At 41.3% G+C, this 23,560-nt stretch overlaps 1 protein-coding gene across 3 annotated transcripts in view; it reads left to right on the plus strand.

Moving 5' to 3' along the window:
- The first annotated feature begins 3,811 nt into the window (after positions 1 to 3,811).
- Positions 3,812 to 23,560, plus strand: part of myo9b (myosin IXb) — a 43,274-nt gene continuing 23,525 nt past the window's right edge. For all 3 annotated transcript variants that reach the window (XM_066680534.1, XM_066680536.1, XM_066680535.1), the window contains exons 1-15: positions 3,812 to 4,183; positions 5,008 to 5,836; positions 15,174 to 15,268; positions 15,757 to 15,819; positions 16,526 to 16,625; positions 16,793 to 16,893; positions 17,281 to 17,404; positions 17,846 to 17,935; positions 19,116 to 19,232; positions 19,945 to 20,079; positions 20,324 to 20,445; positions 21,173 to 21,314; positions 21,979 to 22,174; positions 22,552 to 22,627; positions 23,431 to 23,523. In XM_066680534.1, the coding sequence (XP_066536631.1) occupies positions 5,054 to 5,836; positions 15,174 to 15,268; positions 15,757 to 15,819; positions 16,526 to 16,625; positions 16,793 to 16,893; positions 17,281 to 17,404; positions 17,846 to 17,935; positions 19,116 to 19,232; positions 19,945 to 20,079; positions 20,324 to 20,445; positions 21,173 to 21,314; positions 21,979 to 22,174; positions 22,552 to 22,627; positions 23,431 to 23,523 (2,237 nt within the window). In that variant the 5' untranslated portion in view covers positions 3,812 to 4,183; positions 5,008 to 5,053. The remainder of the gene's footprint in view (positions 4,184 to 5,007; positions 5,837 to 15,173; positions 15,269 to 15,756; positions 15,820 to 16,525; positions 16,626 to 16,792; positions 16,894 to 17,280; positions 17,405 to 17,845; positions 17,936 to 19,115; positions 19,233 to 19,944; positions 20,080 to 20,323; positions 20,446 to 21,172; positions 21,315 to 21,978; positions 22,175 to 22,551; positions 22,628 to 23,430; positions 23,524 to 23,560) is intronic.

Here is a 23,560-nt window from a genome sequence, read left to right on the forward strand (position 1 = left end):
GTATTTCTTCCCGTTGTCTGTAATCAAAAAGATTCAGAATCTATTAATGACACAAAGTAATATCCTGTTGCTGACAACAGTTTACACTAAAATATTCATCGCATTTTCAGTTTGTTTACGCTACCAGGCAACAGAGGCAGTCTCCACAGCAACCACAAACTGTTTATAGAATATTTATAATATGTGGTTAAAGTTATGTGTCGCTTAAGAGTTCATTTCCGCCAGAAACTCAGAACTTACTCAGAACCTTACACACACACACACACACACACACACACACACACACACACTAACCTTATCCATAAGCACTACAGCGTCAGAAATATTGTCACAGTGGTGGTGTCTTTTGTGGTCTCTGTGGTGGTTCCCTTAAGGCCACATCTTCAGTATTTTTAATTAGGGAACATAACTATAAGTACCTTATACTATATTAACTGTAGATGTTAAAGTTGTGTTGATGTCATTCGCCCCGTTTCATCTCCAGGACTTTTATTGTGTTCTTTTATTCTCCACATATTGTATAATGAAAGATCACAGATATCCCCCTCTCCTTCTGGAGAAGAGAATGTAATGAATCTTTAGAGAGCACAACTGGACTTTAACACCACTGCTGTACCTTTAAAGATACACTACACTGTTTGTACCTTTAATGAAAGTGATGTACCTGTACCATACCTTTAATTCTGAGAGTGTACCAGTTCAAACTTAACCCTAACACTAAAAATAAGCCTAAGCCTATTCCTAACCTCAGCCATAACCCAGAGTCAAAGGAGATGTCTGAATGTGAGGCAGCACCATTCTCTCTGGATTGTTTACATTTACGTTTTGCTCCTGGGGCTCCCCCAGTGTAGTTCATATATACAGAACTGTACAGAAATTAGCGGGGAAGGGTGGTGTCCTACCCTCCTCTACAAGCTACATAGTGCAGTTTCTGCAGCTTCTTCACCTTAAAAGTACATTGTGGACACAAGCTGGTGGTTCCCAACAAGGAACAGAATGACCACACACACACACAAACACATGACCCGTATACTTGAGCAGGAGGTGAGTTAAAGTTCAGCTGATCTTCACTTTCCCATTGGTCAGTAAATGGCCCAGCAGCACTGATATTGGCTCTGAATAATGAGCTGAACACAGAGCTCTGACACCCACATCCTTCCTCTGATTGTGCGCAACCCCCCCCCCCCCCCATTAAAATGACTATAATGTTTTAACAGGGAGAATAGGGCCTCTGTCGTTGCTACGCTGGACTCGGCACTACAGAAACTGCAGTATGTAACTTATGGAGAAGGGTAGGTAACCACCCACCTCCCACAGTAGCTCCATCTAACAGTATGTGTTTGGACTGTGGGAGGAAACCAATACAGACACAGGGAAAACACACCCCACTCCTCACAGACAGTGACCCGAGACCCTGCAGCACAACCATGTGGCCCAAACATTGATTTCACACCAAACTTCTCTCCATCACTGTGTTCAAAGCGCACACACTAAATTATGGGAGAATTTTAAAAAGTGACTGGGGTTGCCCTTTACCTCTGGATGTACGGTGCTGCTGAGTTTCTCAGAACTCAGGCCTGGTTTAATGCTGCACTGAAACTCTCTCAGTTTTATTTCTGGGTGCTTTTATTTTGTGAACTGTTACATCCTGCTGCAGGAACACACACACACACACACACAGACCCAGTATCACCACCCACTGAGGAACATCTGAACATCCTTCCAATTTACTATAGCAACCACCAAGCAATTCTGTACCGACCATTTACAGCACCGTAGCAACCAGTTAGCAGTGTGCTAGCACCAACCTAGCAACCACCAGGGGCACCACCACAACCGCCAAGTGAAAGTTTAACAATGCAGCCGCTATGCAAATATTAAAATTAATATCATATTTATAGAATATTTATAGAGTTAAAAGTAGAGTTTGTAAACTCCAGTAGCCTCTAGTGGTAAAGGTTGCAGATTGCAATCAACTGAGTACCCTTCCCTCACCCCTCCTTCCTTGTCCAAGCAGCTGTTTCAGTGTAAAATTAGTGGTGTCAGTCCCTATATATCATACACACTGCACCTTTAATGCATGTTTTTCATTTATTTGTATAGAAGATGCTAAGTAAATGTATCTGACATTTTGTGTGTGTGTGTGTGTGTGTGTGTGTTATTTGTGTTCATAAACAGTTGAATGTAGTGTAACTGTATCCATCCCTGCTGTTCTGCTGAGCTCATGCACAACAGCTGCAGCAATTTCAGGCTTAATCTTAAAATTCCTCTGTAAAAACTTCAGTGAAATCAATCGTCATGTTTCATCATTGTCAGAGAGAAGGTTCACACACCAGAGGGCCAACAGGGGGTAGTGTTCCATAATCTCCAACAGGACTTATCTAAAGAAATAACTTTATATAGACTTTTAACAGCCCCTTTGTAGTGGGAGGCATGTTCATAAAGTTTATTCTGCACTAAAGAGTTATAAAAAATTTTTAAATTGTATAAATAGAACAAATTTGAAGTGATCCTGAATTAAAATTTTAAATAAGGAATAAATAATAGTTGGTTTTTAAATTTAATGCAATGAGTTATTACCGTCTGCTCTCTAAAGCTCTGTTTTATAGTATTTTGTTGATTATACACCCCTCTGCTGTATGACTTTATTGTTACAGCGCCCTTATGGAGGGAAATCAGTGGGAAATGTGTCCCTCTTGTGGACACAGGAAGAACAACAAACTCGCCACTGAACTCTACCTTTGAGAGGACAAATGATGGAAATTCCATAGTTCAGAGCATTTTAACATTAATCTGTGTATCTGGAGCTCCCATTTGGAAACGTCAGGTTTATTGAAGTCTGAGCTAACCTCAGGTTAATCCTGACTTTAAATGCAAGCTTTTTATGACGTCACTGTGAAACTGAAAGAAAAACGCGAGTTATTAAATAACCTTTACCCAGATAAACAGCCAGTGAATACCATAGTTTTCTCTCTTTCTCTGTGTTCTCTCTGTCTCTCTCTGTCTCTTTCCCTCATTTTCTCTCTCTCTCCCTCTCTGTCTCTCCCTCTCCGTCTCTCTCCCTCACATTCTCTCTCTCTCTCTCTCTCTCTCTCTCTCTCTCTCTCTCTCTCAGGTGTTCAGGAAGTCATAGCGTTACACTGATTTACTCCCCACCCGTTTTCAGACAGGCCCCACCTTTCTGCACTCGGATTGGCTATCTATCTATCTATCTATCTATCTATCTATCTATCTATCTATCTATCTATCTATTTATCTATCTATCTATCTATCTATCTATCTATCTATCTATCTATCCAGCTCCTTGTTGTATATGTTCCTTGTTGTTGTGGATGTAGTTGGTTGGTTTATGCTCTGAGTGTTTTGTGTGAACTACCGAAGGCTGGTTTCCTCCTCCAAAAGGTACATAGTGCAGTTTCTGCAGTGCTGAGCCCGGAGTAGCAATGACAGAGGCTTTATTTTCCCATTTACAGCTCTGTGGGGCATCACAATGGTTTTGAAGCTGTAACTTTAAGATCAAAATATTACAGTGTTCATTTGGCTTAAGCACTATGTTGTCTTTACCTTGTTCACTGCCTTTCCAAATGTATTTGTGTCAGTGTGAGTGTATGTGTGTCAGTGAGTGAGTGTTTGTGTGTGATGGAAGTGTCCTCTAGACACAGTCACTGGACAACATCAAACTCATTCTAAACAAAAGAGAGATGTAAATGAAGTGGGCGTGGCCTGGCCGAATGCAGGTGTGGTGAAAGCAGGAGATCCGAGGCTGTGTCGTCACTCCTCGCAGAGTTCGTGTGGTTGGTGTGTTGTGTGTGAGACTGAGGAAGTGGCTGAGTGTGTGTGAGGGAGAGTGAGTGAGTGAATGTGTGTGTGTGAGAGAGAGAGAGCGAGAGAGAGAGAGGAACAATACACTTTAACTCTGTCTCTTTCTCTCCCTCTCTCTCTCGGTGAATAAAGTGTGTGTATCTCCGCGGAGTGGACGTCACAGGGGTCACTCAGGTGAGCGGACAGGTGAGAGCGCGCGGCGGGGGCAGGTCAGGAAGCGTCTCTCTCTCTCGGCTCGCTCGCGCACTTTGCTGGAGAGAGCGGGAGCTGGACGAACGGCAGGCTGGGAGTTGGAGTTGTTTTTCTTTTTCCTGGGTGGACCTTCGCTGTTCGTGATGGAATGACAGCGGATTAAAAACAGGTGAGTTTATTCTAAAGACCCGAATGTTGTGTGTGTGTGTGTGTGTGTGTGTGTATGTGTTTCATTCTCGGAGTACTCAGTCTAGATCTGACCAATACATTGGTTTTAGATCGAAACCGCGGTGTAAACACGTTTTTTATTTTACCGAATTTCCAGAGAGGACATGACAACCCTCCTCCAGTAACAGTGTAAAATACTAACTGACCACACTGAGCTGGGGTCAGGGGAATGCTCTCAGAGCATCCAGCGCCTCCCAGCACAGGAGCTGAAGCCCGGACTGCTGTGTTGTTCTCTTTCTGGAACTTTCTTGTCAAAAATAAAACGTTCCAGAATCAGCAGAACGACTAATCACAGAGGGTCAGGGACAGAACATGAGAAAACATAGGGATGGTATCCGTATTCCTCACACAAGTATTTCCATCTACACCCGTTTTTCCCATGGAATGGCGGAACTGAGTCCCCGTTAAATGTGACTGGCAGGAGAAAGCAGTTGACAAAACAATGAAGAACTACAAACATATATCTCAGAAATCAGGAAAATGAGGCGGATATATTCTCTGCGAAGACTGAAGACTGTTCTGAAAGAGAGCAGGACTTTTATTGTGTAAAAAACAAAATAAAACAGGTTTTGTAAACGAATTCCAAAGTTCATTGCATTTTTCGCTCTCAGACCTGAGCCGTGGCGGGTGCAGCTTGCGTTCTCATCCAGACAAGTCTGAACTTGTTCCATCTCTGGATATCTCTCTCTCTCTTCTCCTCTCCTCTCCTCTCTTCCCATTTTTTCCATCTTCTCCTCCCTGACTTCTCTACCTCTTTTTTTCCAGGTGCTCTGTGTCATGCCGAGTGCCGAGGAGAAGCTGTGTCTTCGTCATGAGCATCCCGGAAAGCAAGAGGTCCTCCCACCCGGAGGAGGTCACGTACAGTCTCCAGATTTACCCCAGAGTGCCCATTAAGACAGCCCAATGTTGCACCCTCAGGGTCAGCAAGGACGCAACGGCAGCCAAAGTCATCCAGCACGCTGGCTCCACTCTGGGCTTGGATATGTCTCAGGATTACCAGCTCTTGGAGGTCAGGGAGTTCGGAGAGCAAGAGTGGGTGCTTCAGCCTCGAGACCGACCGATTGAGAGGGTTCTAGTTTGGCCGAGGAAGGTCCAGGAGCAGCATCATCAAAGTCACGGCTATTATTTTGCCCTTCGCTTGGTTGGGACAGATAGTCCAGAGATCCAAAGCTTTTTCAAGCCCCCTGCTCAGGACTATAACGACCTCTGTGGCCTTCCAGTTCTGAGTGAAAGAAACATCCTAGAAACGCTTCGGTCGCGCTTCCTCAAGAACCAGATCTACACCTACGCCAGCGACATCCTGATCGCCATCAACCCCTTCAAGTTCCTGCCCATCTACAACCCCAAGTACGTGGAGCTGTATGAGAACCACACTCTGGGGAAGCTGGAGCCTCACATTTTCGCAGTGGCGGATGCCTCCTTCCGCGCCATGCTGAACAAGCAGCAGAACCAGTGCATCGTCATCTCCGGAGAGAGTGGATCCGGAAAGACCCAGAGCACCAACTTCCTCATCCACTGCCTCACCGCCTTCAGCCGGAAAGGCTGCACCAGTGGAGTGGAGAGGACCATCCTCGGAGCTGGGCCTGTTCTGGAGGTAATTAAGACTAAGGTTTATTCACAGCTTAGTGTTTCCTGATCTAGTCCCTTTGAAGACCGTGTCCACCAATGTTTTCCCAAATCCGTCCATAACTCTGCTGTTGAGATTTAAATGAATTAAAGGAGAGTGTTTTTTTGATGCACCACTGAAAGTCTGCTGTGGTTGTCCCCTTTCCCAGTTCTGAGAAATGTGTCCACCTCCTTAAACCTTAACCAACTCTTGGTTTGGGAAGACAGTATGGGCTGAAACATTCCTGATAAATACTAAACTACTGTTGGATGTATTGGTTTTTGTGATGTCACAAATGCAGGTAATTAAAAAGGAGATGTTTCTAACATCATATAAACGTTTTTCAGGCTAAATCTGATCAGTCCGTTACAGCCTTTGTTTCGCCCAAAATAGATGTTGATAATTAGGCTACGTTGGGTTCGTCTGATTTAACCAAAGACGGACATCTTTTTTTCAAAACATTTATCACAGTTCAGCAAATTTTAGATGTAGAGTGACGCCATTTTTGTAGATGTCCATTACCCTTTTATTTTCAACCAAATATAAACTGTTAGGCGGCTGAGAAGCCAAACAAATCGTCTTTTCTATGAGATTATGCCGTGTGGGTTTGGAGTTCAGTTTCCATATGTGGACTGAGGTGAGCAGTGATCCACAAAGCAGGATTTTTCAGTTTAGCCAGATAACTAAATCCCAAAGTCAAGCCTGTCCAATAGGAATAGAGTTGAGGGAGATTCCTGTTGTACAGTCTTCATATTTGGGCATATGTTAGCTGGCGTGATGAAAGGCAGGAGTCTACACACATGCAGCTCTTACGTTAAGAGCCATAAGGTTTTTCCGCGTGTGGCTCTTTAAGATGCGCGGTGTGTTCTGTGTGGCAGTGTCTCAGAGATTCAGGGCGCGTGGACGTCTGCGCAGTTTGTGATGATTCAGTGATGTGCGGTTTGTTGTTTTCGTTTCTGCATGCTGATTTCCTGACAGACTTTATGCAAGGTGGAAATGATGAGTGCTAAGCAGGAAGTGGCCACTTCACACACTTTGAGCTTGTGTGACTTTCGCAGCAAGAAACAGAGATAGAATCATCATCGAGATAAGAGCATAATTCAAACACAGAGGAGCATCAGGTAGTGTCGCAGTCACACAGCTCCAGGGACCTGGAGATTGTGGGTTCGATTCCCGCTCCGGGTGACTGTCTGTGAGGAGTTTGGTGTGTTCTCCCCGTATCTGCGTGAGTTTCCTCCAGGTGCTCTGGTTTCCTCCCATGCTCCAAAATCACAGATTGGTAGGTGGATTGGCGACTCAAAAGTGTCCGTAGGTGTGAGTGTGTGAGTGAATGTGTGAGTGGGTGTCACCCTGTGAAGGACTGGCGCCCCCTCCAGGGTGTGTTCCCGCCTTGTGCCCCATTGATTCCGGGTAGACTCCGCACCCACCGCCGCCATGAACTGGATAAGGGTTACAGACAATGAGTGAATGAATGAAATTAAATGAGACACTCTGGAGCAGCAGTCTAAGGTCAACATGCCCAATGTAATAAGTCTGCTGAGAGGTATAGCCCCACCCCCAGCATGGAGCTGTGGAAGAGTGGGGGTGAGTCTGAGCTGGATCAGTTTGGTCACAATGTGGGAAAGAGTGTGGGATCAATTCCAGTGCTGAGACCCAATGCTCTGGACCGTCGCTGCTGCTGCTCTTCAGGCAAAATTCCCCTCAGCCTTATTAAAGTAGAATCCAGAAAGCTCCTCTCCCAGGATTGGGGGGGCTTCCACAGAAAAACGTCTGCTTTTTTAGAGCCATCGTCAATCAGACTGAAGGGCTTCAGCTCAGAGATGGAGAGATGGTACAGTGCAGGAAAGAGGCAGCTGTTTTTATTGTTTGTTTATAGATGCTGCCTTCCCCCTGTTCTTCAGCACTCAGGACCCCCACAGAGCAGGTGTGATGTGGTGGTGGATCATTCTCTGTGCTGCAGTGACACTGACGTGGTGGTGGTGTGTTAGTGTGTGTTGTGCTGGTGGAGTTTTTAAACCCTGTGTCCACTCACTGTCCATTTTGTGAGACACTCCTGCCTCGTTGGTCCACTTTTTTTAGATGTTAAGTCAGAGACAGTAGCTCATGTGTCACTGCACAGTGTGTGTCGGTCGTCGTCTACTCCTTCATCAGTGACACAGGACGCTGTCGGCTGGATGTTTTTGGTCGGTGGACTATTCTCAGTCCAGCAGTGACACTGAGGGTTTAAAAACTCCAGCAGCACTGCTGTGTCTGATCCACTTGCAACAGCACAACACACACTAGCACACCACCACCTCGTCAGTGTCACTGCAGCGCAGAGAATGATCCACCACCATATCAAGCCTGCTCTGTGGGGGTCCTGAGGGGGTTTCTCTGATGAAGGAAGACACTGTGATGAAAACAGAGAATGGAGAATAAGGAAGGAGGAGGTTTATGTGCTGATGAGTCGACAGATGTTCTCTGTGTTTTCAGTTCAATAAAGAGCTTCAGACTCGTTGGAAACACAGGGGTCAGTCAGCACGAGCTTCCTCTTTCTGCTGAAACTACTGTTCGATATTACTGTCTCTTCTGAGTCAGTACAGTCAGGGCTTAATGTTCTCCTCAGAGCGTGTTAAGGTAATGGAACAGAAATAATTTGTTGGTGGGATTGACAGTGACTTAAAGGTGGGTAACATTTTGGACAAATTTATTCATCCATTAATTGTCTGAAGCCCTTATCCAGTTCAGGGCAGCGGTGGGTCCAGAGTCTACCCGGAATCACATGCCAAAAGGTGGGAACACACCCTGGAGTCCTTCAGTCCTTCACAGGGCGACACACACTCTAACATTCATTCACACACTCACAACTTTTGAGTCTCCAATCCACCTACGTGTTTTTGGAGCGTGGGAGGAAACCGGAGCACCCAAAGGAAATCCACGGGGAGAACACACCACACTTGTCACAGACAGTCACCTGGAGCGGGACTCAAACCCACAACCTCCAGGACCTAGAGCTGTGTGACACAGGGTTGCCGTTTTTGGGTACATTTAAAAATGTAAATAAAATACACAGTAAATCCCCAGAGAGTCTGTTCCTCTGTTGGGGTTGTGCTGTATTGTCTCAGATGGGCAGGTTTTACCAACTGTCTCCCATAGAAAATCTTTAAAACCCAAAAAATATGGCTTTTATTTAAGAAATAATAAGATTCTTTATGCTATTTTAACATTTAAGGACCATTTGTATGAAGTACAGTGCACCCTTCTTCTCTGGAACAGAAGACGTGGTTCTCTTTAGCTATTAGTTTAAAGGTTGTATCTTAGCCATGTGGGTCCCATGTGGGCAGCGACGCTGGGCACCATCAAGGGTTAAATATTGCCTCATTTCCTGCTTAATGCACAGGGTCAGTGCTGGGATGTGGATGGGTTAAACACAGTGGCCCACTGGGTCCCACTAGTAGCCCAGGTACTAGCCCCTGCTATGGTGGGCTGGCTGGGAGTTGTTTAGTTGTTGAGCTGTAACTATTGTGTGAGTTCTCAGCGAGAAATGTGGTTCGAGTCTTTATGTGGAACAGGTAGAACGTGTTCTCTTCATTCCCCCAACGGCATTTTCTTTCATCCACCTAGCCTTGGAGCCTCTCACACGCAGAATTTAACTCTTTCAATTTAACAGATTTCTTTCACTCTGCTTTGTTAGTTGTGGGTTACGGTGATTCAGTGAAGTGTGTGTGCATTGTAGTTTATTGCTGGTCTGTGATTATTGTTTTATATAATATTAAAGGTGCAATCTATAATTACTATCCACCAAAAAAAAGTAGCAAATTCATCTTATGAAAGTGATCATTTTTACATTGTTTCTCTGACAAATCAAAGGCACTAGGTGTCAGTGTTATGGCTGTTTCATGAAGAGAAGAAGAATCTAAGAAGTGGGTTTAACATTTTATTTTACTCAGTTAAACACAAGCTGCTTCATCTTTGTTGGATTTTCTCTTTTTTTGTCTGTTTCCTTTTTCCCCTGTGTGCGCTTTTTGACTCTCCGCATCCTTTCAGACCCATGGCAGAGAACTACAGATATACAGCATGAGGTGTGGGTATTATTAGAGTCTCTGGTTCTTTAGTGAAACTGAAGTATGCTCTCATTTTCTTTCTGAGGGAAACCCCGCGCTGAGCTCTGTGGGGAATGAGAATAGAGAATGTGAGGAAGGCGGCAGCTGGTGAAACTTTGTTTTGCCTCACTGTGAATTGACCACATTGAGTAGCAGGAAGTGGTCCTTTCTGAACATTGTGCTTCATTCAGCACCAGGTTGGTGCTTTTGCTGGGACTTTGGAAACAGACAGAAAACTTTATTTGTTATTCCGCATTTTTTAAATGCTTTAGCTCATCTGGGCAAATCTGGTCAATATATCTAATAAGGGCAGCATGGTGGCACTGAAAGTAACCCTAACCCAACCTGCTCCAGGTGACTGGGTCCAAAAACACACGTTGGTAGGTGGATTGGTGACTCAAAAGTATTCGTAGGTGTGAGTGAATGTGTGTGTGTGTGTGTCGCCCTGTGAAGGACTGGTGCCCCCTCCAGGGTGTGTTCCTGCCTTGCGCCCTGTGATTCCGGGTAGGGCCCAGACCCACCGCCGCCATAAAGTGTATAAGGGTACAGACAGTGAATGAATATATATAATTTTGTACTTGTTGTAAGTGTCTTTGCTACAGAAAATATCTGATTCCATTGGCAATAAAACTGTCCTTGGAGAAATATGTAGTAATTTTGGCTTTTTTCAAGAAATGATGATTGAATCAAACACAAGTAAATCTGCCAAAGTCAAGTAAATTCACCTAGAAACAGTTTTCTTACCATAATTTTACAACAATCTCGCAAGGAGAAATATGACATAATAATGTGTTCATTCATTCATTCATTCATTCATCATCTGTAAGCAAATCATTTCGATAAGAGCAGGGGGGTGTATCATTGGACAGAGCACTACACATTCACTCATACTCAAACCTGTGGACAGTTTCACACACTCACGCTGTCACACACACACCCTCGTTGATAAATTTGAAACTGTAAATGTGGGTTTTATTTTATTTTATTTTTTTGGCCTAACATATGCTTTAAAACCCTGAAGCGTAAAATGGACCTGTGGATCAATATTATTGATCGGCCAGTGGGGTGATCAGGTTTCTAAACGCTGGATTTCTCCCTCTGGAGTAATTATATTAAAATGCACGTTCGCCTCCCAGCGCTGGGATCTTGGGTTCAAGTCCCATCTGGGTGGAGTTTCCATGTTCTCCCCGTGTCTGCGTGGGTTTCCTCCCACTGTCCAAAAACATGGAGGGTAGGTGAATTGGCGTCTGTCTAATAACTGTCCTGGTGTGTGAGTGAATGAGTGTTTATGTGAATGAATGTCTGTATATGAGTGTATGTGTGAATGAATGTGTGTGCGCCCTGATATGGATTGGCACTCTGTCCTGGGTGAAATCCTAGTGCCCGATGCAGTCCTCCAGGTGGACGGTCGTTCCTGGTTGAGAGTATGCTGTGCGCGTTTGGCTGCCGCTTCTCGCTTCTCGTGTGTGGATTGAGTGTTCTGAGCATTCTGAGCAGTGTGGATTGTAAAGCGTCCTTGGGTATCTAGAAAGGCGCTATATAAGTGTAACAATAGATAATGTTATTATTTCATGGTCTGAGTGCCATATAGACGTATGTTATTGGATATTTGAGAAGGTTCTGTAATCAATAAGAGTCTCTAGTTGTTTAAAGAAACACTACACACTCTTTTTTCCCATCTCAAACACGCTCAGCAGAGCATCTAGGTTTTAAAGCTTTAGTTTTAGTAAAAACTAAATACACATATTTTTTAACTTTTTAAATAATAATGATTGCGTTCTACAGAAAAGCGTCAGCTGTAAATGTCTGTAGGATTTTTCGTAGGTTGCCAGATATTTGACCGTTTATCTGAATTGGTGTCTGAAAGAGAATGTGAGTGGGTGTTCAGTGCAACCTCAGGAAGCTGAAAGTCAGATCTCTCAGCTAGCAGGAGAGTACAAGCCAAAAGTCAAGACTGTCCAGAAAGAATATCCTTTCTGCCGTACGTTATTAAGTTGTTTGATTAGCTGATTTTAAATTCGATTATTTATGCATAAATTAAGCCAGAATTTCTCCTCAAACATTAGAGCACATCCATTTTTATTCTTGTGAAAGTAGAATTTTATAAAAATGTGATTTTTTTGTTTAGTTTAAAATATATTATTTATATTAATATTCTCACCACTTAATAATCACAAAGACAGCATTAAATATTTAATTTAAAATTGCATTTCAATAATACGTGAATATGAATTATTATTCTGGCCTCGCTGTTCCTAAAGTTTATGCTAAACATTGTTAGCCCTAATTTGGTCAGATGTGTCCAGCTGAATGTTCTGCTACAGCAAGCTAGCTAAAGTGCTGTGAAATATAACACATCTTTAACATTAAAGAAAATAAAGAAGATTAATGTGGGTGGAAAGTTAATGTGAAAATGCTTGTTCAAAATTAAACGGTTAAGCTTAGATTTACAGCTACTTCTCTCTAGCTTTTTTTTTTTTTTTTTTCAAAATAAAGGCATACATTTGACTAAAATGGGTTTGTCTTTTTAAGCATATTTAGGGTTGTAGTGGATTAGCTGGTGTTTTGATTTGTAGTGTTTACGTTTGTCTGGTGAATATTTCTCTTCACAGCTAGTATGTGGATGTGGGCCACTGTTGCTGCTATATCCTATGAACCAGAAGTTGCCAATATATTAAAAACACTAATATAGCCACTTGTCACAAACAAGATCTGCTTCACTTCTGGCAAAGGTGTGGCTGCACTGGCCGTGTCTAACTAAACATGAGCCAGAAATGTGGCCAGAACAAACTCTCTGGAGATGTGACTGCTTAGGTTCCGTCATTCCATGGGGCAGGTGGACCATGAAAAGGAGAATGTAGGCAGAACCTCAGCAGAATCATTTTGCAGTGTAGGAGAATTGGTGTGGTATGCATTTAAAGCAGCAGGGAAAGAGTCGTCTAGGTTTATTTGGAGGGTGTGGGCTACATTTTGAATACCTCAGCAAGCACAAACACGCTGCAGCTCGCTAACTCACCAACCTGTGGTGAAACATTTGCTTCATTCAGTTTATCTTTGTCTTTCATCTGCTCTGAGTCACATTTTACCAAAGATTAATCTCCACAGAACAATGTTGATGTCCAGGATTTTTTTTTTTTTTTATTTGAATTTTTTTAAAGCAAATTGATTACCTGTTTATGGTATAGAAATTTTAATTGTTTTCTTAAAAAAAACTAGTTAGCTTCAAAATTAGTTATATGAATTTCTAATAATGACCAAACATCATCAGACACAAATTCATGTCTTACAAACAGTATCCAGTAGGATAGTTGGTCTGTGGAGTGGGGAAACCTGAAGTGACAGAACTTTATCCAATACATTTGGGATGAGTTGGATTGAAAAGACAACAAATTGTCACAGCAATGGTCTCATAATTGTAAAGGTCTATTGTAAAGCTTTCTAAGAAGAGTAGAGACTGCTAATGCAGTTAAAGAGAAACAAATGCTGGGAGCTTTGGGCGTGAAGTGTATTTCTTGAACTTGTCCAAGTGAGGCAGAGGGAATAAAATCACTGTTTTATCTAGCGACCAGATAAGTGTGTGTGTGTGTGTGTGTGTGTGTGTGTGTGTGTGTGTGTGTGTGTGTGTGTGTGTGTGTGTGTGTGAGAAGATGAATGCTTCTGCAATGCGATAAGGAAAGCTTTAAACGCAGGAGGAGCCCAGGAGCCTGTCAGAACAGGAGCAGATCTAACGTCACAGCTTTCATATCCAAATACTTCAGACTGGGGATGTCCCGTCAAGTATTTTTACTCCTCACCCTGAACCATGCACTTTAACCCCTTCATCTCCAGCAGTTAAGTGTGAATAGCTTCTCTCTGGAAGTCCATCTAACAGTGTCATATCAGCTTTTCTTGGGCTTGGTGTGCAATCAAAATGACTGTGCAGCATTCAGCTTAAAAAGACAAGAAACCTAAGGAGTATAAATAAATGTAGGGTTATGTTTTTAGCTTAGCATAGTTGTGGACATTCTGTGCCTCTGAGGATGTTTGTGCTTGTCCTCAGTCTAGTGTTGGGGGCATTCTTTGTGGTGGGGGACATTAGCAAATGGCTGAAGGGGGATTGGTAAAACAGAAATAGAGGGTCATTTTAGGTCCATTCTATAATGAAAATACTTTTATAATCATATTAACATTTGCCATTTGTTAATATTTGTTACAAATTACATATTGTAACTTGTAACTTGTGCACTTCTAGAAAGTTTTAAAATGTGAATTTACTGCAAGGCCAAATAGAAAGCATTGTTCTCATTACAGCATTTACCAAAGCTAGTGTCCGCAGATATTTTAAAACCTATGTTGACAGAGTAAGAAACTGGAACACGCAGACGTGTTTCCTTTCGCAGTTGTCCGCTTAAATTTAAACTTGCAGCTGTTTTTAGGCCAAACACATACACCAAAAAAATCCCTACGCCTTTCTACTCTGTCACTCTTTATCTCACCAGTCCCCAGAAATACCACCAGACTCAGTGCCCTGTGTCGTACAGTAGCATGTGTGTGTGTGTGTGGGCAGTGAAATTTCAGTCGGTTTCATTCTGACTCACGGGACCTGTCTTCCTCAAAGTGTCGATCTGTCAGAATCCAGCTGATGTTTGTGTTCTTTGTCATATTTTGTGTCATTGGTCTGTGTTTTGTAATTTGATCTTTAGTATGATTTCTTAGTTTTAGTTTTCTAGAAGTATTTGTTTTCTAATTTGTTTCTTATGCTTTTATTGTTATTATTTATTTTTTGAGCTGCATTTTTAATCATTTAAAAGTGTTTTATTAATAAAGCGTATTATTTATACCAGCCCAGGACTATGACAACTTGAAATCAGTTCAGTATAAACCTCTAGACTTATCCACCTCACGAGACTGACTTCTAATGCCCTCTCTCACTCATTCATGTGTAGCAGCCTGGAAATACTCCACAAGGGGCTGCAGTTATGCAGAGTGTACATGTTGCCACTAAAAATGCTGTTCTGTGCTTCATAGAAGTGCTATTTGTTTTTCAGAATATATATATAAACTTTAATCCTTTACTTGGTCTGTGTGTTACTCTTGTTCTAGTAGGTCATTGTTGTTACTGTGATTTCAGTGCTATAAAATCACAATAAAAAAAACTCAAAACTGTACAGTTGCTGAATGTAGACATTATGATGTTTTTTGCATTGTGTCCATTTCAGATATTTTTTGGCTCAAAATCTCTGCATTTTTCTTTTCTAATTAAGGCTTTTGGAAACGCGAAAACTGCCTACAACAACAACTCCAGCCGCTTCGGGAAGTTCATCCAGGTGAATTTTTTAGAGGGTGGTGTCGTCAGAGGGTGAGTCCGTCCAAAAATATCTGCTCACTTTAGGAGTGTGGGACACTGGTGGCTCAGAAATGGCTCAGTAACTATTATAGTAGCTGAATATAACAGCAATGCTGAATAAAAATAATAAAAGCATTTATTTTAATGGAACCTAAACAATACAGCAATACGCAGATATATTTCTGTGAAATGAGGTATTCTGACTTTCTGTACTGTTGTAAAATGTTGAGTGTAGATCCAGTGTTGCTTGTAAAACGTAAAAATGTGGCTTTATTCTCCCCCTGGGCTCTGGCCTGTGGCCTGTGACTCTGTGACGTGGTTTTTAAAGATTTTTTTAAAGCTGTGTCACAGTTGGGCCTGTGACTTTAGACCTGTTTCCTCACATGCAGTTATTTTTAAACTCACATGATTAGAGATGTGTCACAGAGAGGCTGGGGAAAGCAGTGGGAGGATGATGATGAATATCAGGTTGCTTAATTCTGGATGTGTTTGGTTTTCAGCGCAACAATAGAGAAGTATCTCCTGGAGAAGAGTCGTCTGGTTTCCAGGACAAGCTGTGAAAGGTAACAGTGAGTTCTCTTGGTGTATTTATCTGAGCTCAGTCGATATAAATCTGGCCAGTCTTGATACAGTACTGATTCAAATCTAAGGTAGATGAAGGATAATATTGGGATATTTAAAAAAATAATGTTGATCTAATCTGCATTATTAGTTTGGTGAACCCAACCTGGATTTTATACATTTATTTTTCAGTTACACATTTCAACCAGAGAGGTCACCAATTCCCAAAACTTACCAGCTTTAAAACATAAATAAAATACATTGTATATTGTCACTGTCCAACTAAAAACATGTATCTTCCAATGTAGGAGAAGGAAAAACCATATTAATTTTCAGTGAAAATCAATGTAAAGATGTTATTCAGAGTAATTTAGGAGAGTTTCTATTGGTCATTCATCATGAGATTTACACATAGTGTGAAGGACAGCTGCTGTGTTCAAATGATGCAGTAACTAAACATCCACACACACAGAGACACAGGGTTTGGATGGTGACAATATGCATTGATATTATTTATTAACATATTGTAGCACTACAAGTGGAGCAGTCCAGCTTCTCGCCAGTGTGTGTGTGGATTGAGTGCTACATTCTCAGCAGTGTTGATTGTAAAAGTGTCCTTAGGTAACTAGACATGCGTTATATAAGGATAACGATAAATAAATACATCAATAAATAATTAAAAAATTAAATAATTTTGTCTTTTGACAGGAACTACCATGTGTTTTATTATCTTCTGGTTGGAGCGTCTGAAGAAGAGAGAGAGGAGTTCAAGCTGCTGGAGCCAGAAGATTATCACTACCTCAAACAGGTTCACACACAGATTTATTACAGTTATTAGGACTAATGACATCTCCTAATCTCTCCTAGGAACATAGACTGGAGTAATATCGGATTATTGAGGGTGTTTATGGACTGATATCTCCTGTTCTAGCATACAGAAGTGTTTATTTATTTATTTGTTGCTCTTATTTACAGGACAACCCTCATCTGGAGGATCAAGCAGAAATCCAGTATGAGTTTAAAAGGCTTCACCAGGCCATGGAATTGGTCGGCTTTCTCCCCGCCACCAAGAAACAGTGAGTGATTCCTGATAAATTACAGGCTGATATAAATGTTGTATGTTGAGTTGTGTATTTGTTTGTTGTATCTGCTGTGTGTAGAGATTTCTGAATGTATTATAAGTAGTAAACATGAAAATATAAATATAAAATGTGCATTTTTATGTGTGGCACCTTGAAAGAAACACATTCCTAACTTTCAGTGGATGTTATAATGGTATTTTCAAGTAACCTTAAAAATCATTCCTGTCATAAACTGGACAGAATCTAAGGCACAGAGTGTGTTCCAGTCGTATTAAAAAGGTACACACTGCAGTAACAGAGATATCCTGGTGGTGACAGACAGTGATAGGTAAACACATTAAAATATTAGTGTCCTTTCTCCTGTTCCTCTTGTCTCTGCAGGATTTTCTCTGTCCTCTCTGCAATTCTCTACCTGGGAAACCTGGAGTACGAGGCGAAGGCCGAAGGTGAGGGTGTGAAAGTGGGGCCTGAGGACGTCCTGTCCACTCTGTCTGACCTCCTCAAGGTAAACATACAGCTGTACATCTGGATATTTTACACCCTCATCCTCATCTTTATCTTTATCAGAGAACACTGGACATTAGCCCTGTGGACACAACACTGAGTCTGTGAAAACACACACAACATTTGGTTAAAAGCAATGGAAATTATTGTGACATTTTTTGTGTTGTTTGTTGGGAAAATGGGATTAACTGGCTCGAATCCAGTGCTTATTGTATTTTATTTTATGGCCACATTTTCACTTACAACACCAATGTTAAACAGTCTGACTTTGGAATAATATTATTTTTACATCCATCTAATATTTAATTTTATTATGAATGTTGTAAATCTATGAACAAAAAATAAATGAAAATGGGTCTACATTCTTCTTTAAATCCCTGAGATCCTGCTGAGTTATAAATGATGATTAAAATAAAAGATTCTTTTTATTTTTACCCTTCAGGTGAAGAAGCAGCTGCTGGCGGAGGCTCTGACCAAAAGGAGAGCATTGACGGCCAACGATGTCCTGATCCTGCCCTACACTCTCTCTGAGGTAAACTATGATCAGTCACAATAACAGATAAACTCATCATTCTAGTCACAGGACTTTTATTTTGTTTTTATGTCAATAAATCTATAAAACACTTTGATTCACAAGTGGCTTGTGAATCATGGAACAAAAATTAAGAAATCATGGCCATAAATAAAACAAAAACACACATGAGGATGATTTGTGCACCGTGAGATGGGGTTGAGAAATGGAACAACAATACATTTAATAAATTGTGTGAACAAATCTGCAACAGGTACGAGAGAGTTTTAGGGCCACTGTGTTGGGGGAAAAAAAAAACAAGATTCTGAGAATAAAGTCAGAATTCTGAGAATGTTCTCGGAATAATTCTAAGAAAAATCTTGAAATAATTCTGAGAATAATCTTATAATGCGTACAATGGGGCAGACACAGTGTAATTGTGGAATGCAGTGTGTTGCTTAAGTCATTATATGGTATAGACTTCAGGAATAAACACTCAGTTCTCTTCCACTTCAGGACCTGATTGTGATTAGCATTTAAACCCTGAATCGGTGCACGAACCCATGGCATGTAGTTTCACATGATACAATTAATGATCACGAAAATGATAGATCCGGAGCGAGTGGAACTCTGGCTAAATAATTCTGTTCACTTCACTGACTGCTTCTTTCAAAACTCATAGCACACTATGACAGACTGTGAATCTGTCTGTCTACATATTATAATAAATAATAACCTAATTATACAGACCTTTTTTACTCAATTATTCCGAGATTTATCCTCAGAATTATTCCGAGACTTTTTTCTCAGAATTATTCCGAGAATATTCTCGGAATTCAGACTTTATTATTTTATTTTGTTTTTCTTTTCAATGCAGTGGCCCGAAAACTCTGTTGTAAACAGGTGATTCCCTAAAAACAGGATTTTTTTCTGAATTCCAACCAATAATTGGGAAAAAAAACAATAAATGTGGTTGATGATCTTGCTCTGCTCTGCACTCCTCCACATTTCATTATTAACTAGCATTAGCTGTGTTTTGCTATTTAGCTCTGTTGGATATTTTTTAGCTGTTTAGCTTTAGTTAGCCAGTTTTTGATGACAGATGGTCTGCAGACGGACTGATCCTGCTTGTTGGAAAACATGTTGCTGTGAAATTGATTAAGTCAGTTTTCTCTAAATATTATTTTTGTAATTGTTTTAGGCGATCACAGCCAGGGACTCGCTGGCTAAATCTCTGTACAGCTGTCTGTTTGACTGGATCGTCCTCCGAATAAATCACGCTCTGCTCAACAAGAGAGACATGGAGGAGTCCGTTCCGGTATATTACACACACTCTTTTACTCGTGGAAATATTGTTTTATAAAAAACAGAAATGGAAGTTTTCAGATTATGAAGCTAATGAGCTGGAATTGTGTTTTTACCAGTTTATTTGTTTTTGTTGCAATTTTCTTGCGGTTTGTTCCCAGAGGAAAAATATATTGCTCATAGTTTGCTCTGTAATGGCTCAGGAGACATAATTGTGATCTCTTAAAATTCATTAGAAGAAAAAGAATGAGACGGAAAGGAGACATGAGACACAAGATAAATAGAGGAGATAAAGAAGAGAGTAGGTTTTAGTTCATCTGCTAAATCTGAACACAGTTTGTGACTTTACTGAGAGCTCCACTAAAACTCCAGAGGAGACACCTGTGAGACGACTGAGGTCTAATTCTCTGGAGACACATTTGTGCAGTTGGAAACTTATGCTAAAGTCTTCTTTGTCTTTCCATCTGACCTCTTTGGTGTTTAGGAGAATCTACTGAGATATTAAGGAGATCTCCTTTGTGGTTTTTTCTTCCCTCTGGGTTTAAGCTCTGACACTAAAAATAAGCTTTATTTAACATAATTATTAAAACGAATATTACCGTACATTAGCGTAACAGACATTTTTATTGTTTAATCCCATTCATGTTGGTTGCAGAGGTCTGTGTCTTTGCTGAGAGATTTTCTGAATATTCTGGTCATTTTTCTATGTCCTGTGTGTGTTAAAGTGCCTCTCCATAGGTGTTCTGGATATATTTGGATTTGAGGATTTCAGGGCGAATAGTTTTGAGCAGTTCTGTATCAACTACGCTAACGAACAGCTGCAGAATTACTGCATCCAGCACATCTTCAGACTGGAGCAGGTCAGTAACACCACCCGCTCACACCAGGGCAACTCGCTGTAATAATACGCTGCTTATTTGTTAATTTGTGTTGTTGCAATGTTATATAGCTGGAAAATTTGTAAGTGCCCATATTAAGGAAAACAGAACTTCTCTTACATTTTTATTTAAGAAATAAGAGTTTCATTACATCCTTTGCATTTTGTATTGATTTTAAGGATATTCCGAATTGTAGGATATTATATTTTATTGGCTCATACTGTAGGAGGAGTATTTGTCAGAAGGTATCGTGTGGAGCACTGTGGACTTCTTGGATAACATCGGCTGTATTAATCTGATCAGTAAGAAGCCCACAGGCCTGCTTTATCTGCTGGACGAGGAGAGCAGGTGAGGGAGGAAAACTATGCTCCACATCCATTACTGACCACAGTGCATGTCTCATAGCGTGATCCCATCTGTTTCAATATGGACAGCTAATATTACAGAGACAAACCCAAGGGCTGTGTAAAGTATAGTGTACTATTGTGTTGTCCCTAATGTTGAGAGGCTGCAAGTTCGAGCCCCAATGATGCCACAGCCATCCGTAACTTGCTGCCTCAGAGCAGTGCTGTAACCCAAGACAAAAAAAGGTTTCTGATTCTTGGACCATGTCCAGCCCACACTACATAATTCTGGTGCTGTAAGTGGGCCGTGAGAGCCAGAAGTGAGACAGATTTGGCCCAAGTCTGTCTGCTATCTGCACATGATCTCTTAACGCAACAGTACGTAGTATTTTTACCTTAAAATCACAACTTCACAATCATGGAAAATGCTCCACAGAGCTGTAACAGGGAGAATAGAGCCTCTGTTGCCGTTACTCCAGGCTCAGCACGGAAAGGTGGGAAACGACGCCCCTCCTATCCCCTCCTTCTTGATTTCAGGACATGGCTGTAAAAGTGTATTACACTCTGCTGATGTAGGGGAAGCCCACTAGCAAAAATGCCTAATCTTATATAGTATTCCTTTAAGCAAAAGTCCTGGTTCAGTGTCTGAAGATGGTTTTTGCAGAAGCACTGACTTTACGTGAAGTAAAGAGTCAGAAATTGTTTTTTTTTTTTTTTTTTTGTATCTCCAGTCTCCCTCATGCCACAGACAGCACCTTGCTGGAGAAGTTTAAACAGCAGCATCAGGAGAATCCCTTCTTCGTCCCCACACCCGTCATGGAGCCAGCCTTTGTCATCCTCCATTACGCTGGAAAGGTCAAATACCAGATAAAGGTAAAGAGGAGGAAGACAAGGAAGGACAGTTTTCAGCTTTCTGCTTTTTGCTTGGTGTGAAAGTCTTAGTCATCCAGAAACATGTCTTATTTACTAGGGCATGCGATCTGACACTGTTTAACGCTCAAGTGCTTTAGTCTATGTTGATAAGCAAGCAAGAGGAGCTTTAGAAGTGTGTTGTTATTGGGTATAAACAAATATTTTTATATTGTTGTATGAAATCTCCAGCTCTGCTGCTGCTTATCTGTGTGGAGAGAGGCTCAAGATAGTCACAGCATTAAACACAGAGTCTACCGTGTCCTCGTTAATCTGATAACAAAGATATTAATATTAAGCAACACAGTACAGAAACAGAAAAGTCATGCATACCTCACGTTTAGCCCTAGAATATTGTAATAAACGTAAGTCCGTAAGACATTCTGGATGCCTTCTGTTCCCTCAATGTAGAAAATACACAGTTTAATCATGAGTTTCTGAAGTTTAAGAAGTGCCATAACAGAGAACTGAGCACTACTTCATGTATTCAAATTAAAAGCTAAATATAACTATAAATTATTAATGAATATTTAATGTTGAATTATAGCCCCCCAACCCCCCCAAATCAGAGTTACTATTGGCCCCTGATCCTCATCTCAGTCAAGCCCTAATTCTTCTGTTTTTGCAGGACTTCAGGGCGAAGAACACGGACCACATGCGGCCGGACATGGTGGCACTGTTGCGCAGCAGTGAAAGGAGCTATCTGAGGCAGCTGATTGGCTCAGACCCCGTGGCTGTGTTCCGCTGGGGAATCCTCCGGGCCACTGTACGAACCATTGCCATGTTTAAAGAAGCAGGACGCCGCTTTGCCACGGAGCATCCAGGTAATGCTCACTGTCTTGGTTTTAATTATTATAACTTCAATTCATTTTTTTCTTAGTTTTTTCTGTCATTGTTGCTGTTGATTATATTACTTTTATTTATATGAATTAATTTTATTTACATTATACGTATGAGATATGTTTCCTCTTTTTGCCTTTATTCTCTACAAATTACACTACAAATATAGCTGCTTCTTTCTATTTTTCTTTATATATATATATATATATATATATATATATATTTATATATATATTTATATATATATCATTTTGAATTATCAATCATTTGAATAAATAGTTAATTTTTATGAATTAAGGCACAATGATGAAATTTCCAGTCTGGATACTGCTTAATTATTTCAAATAATAATCTGTTTCAGACTCGATCAGACGGTATTCCCGTCACACTCTGATGGAGATGAGGAGGCCCAGCTCAACCATCGGCAGATTAATGAGGTCAGGAGGACATGGGAAAGTCAGATATTTATTTTGCACCATGAATTATGGCAGAAGATGTGTTTTGGATTTTTATACACTCTCTTTAAAGAGGGTTCTTCCAGGGTTCTTTAGTAAAGGCAGTTGTTCTAATTAGAACTAACTGCAATGTGAAACTGCAACCAAAAACAGCACTAAAAAGGGTTGTAAAGTCTGTTGTAACAAACCAGACTTTGTAACAATTAGAGAACCCCTTTGGGATCTATACAGAACTGTTTTCAAAAAGGCGATACCTGAACTGTTTAAGGCGGCACGGTGGCGCAGCAGGTAGTGTCGCAGTCACACAGCTCCAGGGGCCTGGAGGTTGTGGGTTCGATTCCTGCTCCAGGTGACTGTCTGTGTTCTCCCCGTGTCCGCGTGGGTTTCCTCTGGGTACTCCGGTTTCCTCCCACAGTCCAAAAACACACGTTGGTAGGCGAATTGGCGACTCCAAAGTGTCCGTAGGTGTGAATGTGTGTGTTTGTCTGTGTTGCCCTGTGAAGGACTGGCGCCCCCTCCAGGGTGTATTCCCGCCTTGCGCCCAATGATTCCAGGTAGGCTCTGGACCCACCGTGACCCTGAACTGGATAAGCGGTTACAGATAATGAATGAATGAATGAACTGTTTAAACACTGTACAATATCACTGTACAAACACTGTATAATAACACTGTACAAATATAAAATTCTACATTGTACTCATGATTAAAATGTCTAGGATAAACCTGCTCAGTAGTTCGAGTCCAGGCGGTCAGTCTTGATTATATTTTTGTGTCCTCCATGCAGCCAGCGCTCCCTGATCGAATTTTCCTTCGACCGTTCTGAGGAGAACCCTCTCGAAGTGTTCGAGGACATTTTTGCCACGTTTGAGAGTAAAAAGTAAGTTGATCTTGCATGGGGGAAAAGGCTGTTTACA

Source organism: Hoplias malabaricus, chromosome 9 (genome assembly GCF_029633855.1).
Source record: "Hoplias malabaricus isolate fHopMal1 chromosome 9, fHopMal1.hap1, whole genome shotgun sequence".
In the NCBI taxonomy this organism is placed as follows: domain Eukaryota; kingdom Metazoa; phylum Chordata; class Actinopteri; order Characiformes; family Erythrinidae; genus Hoplias; species Hoplias malabaricus.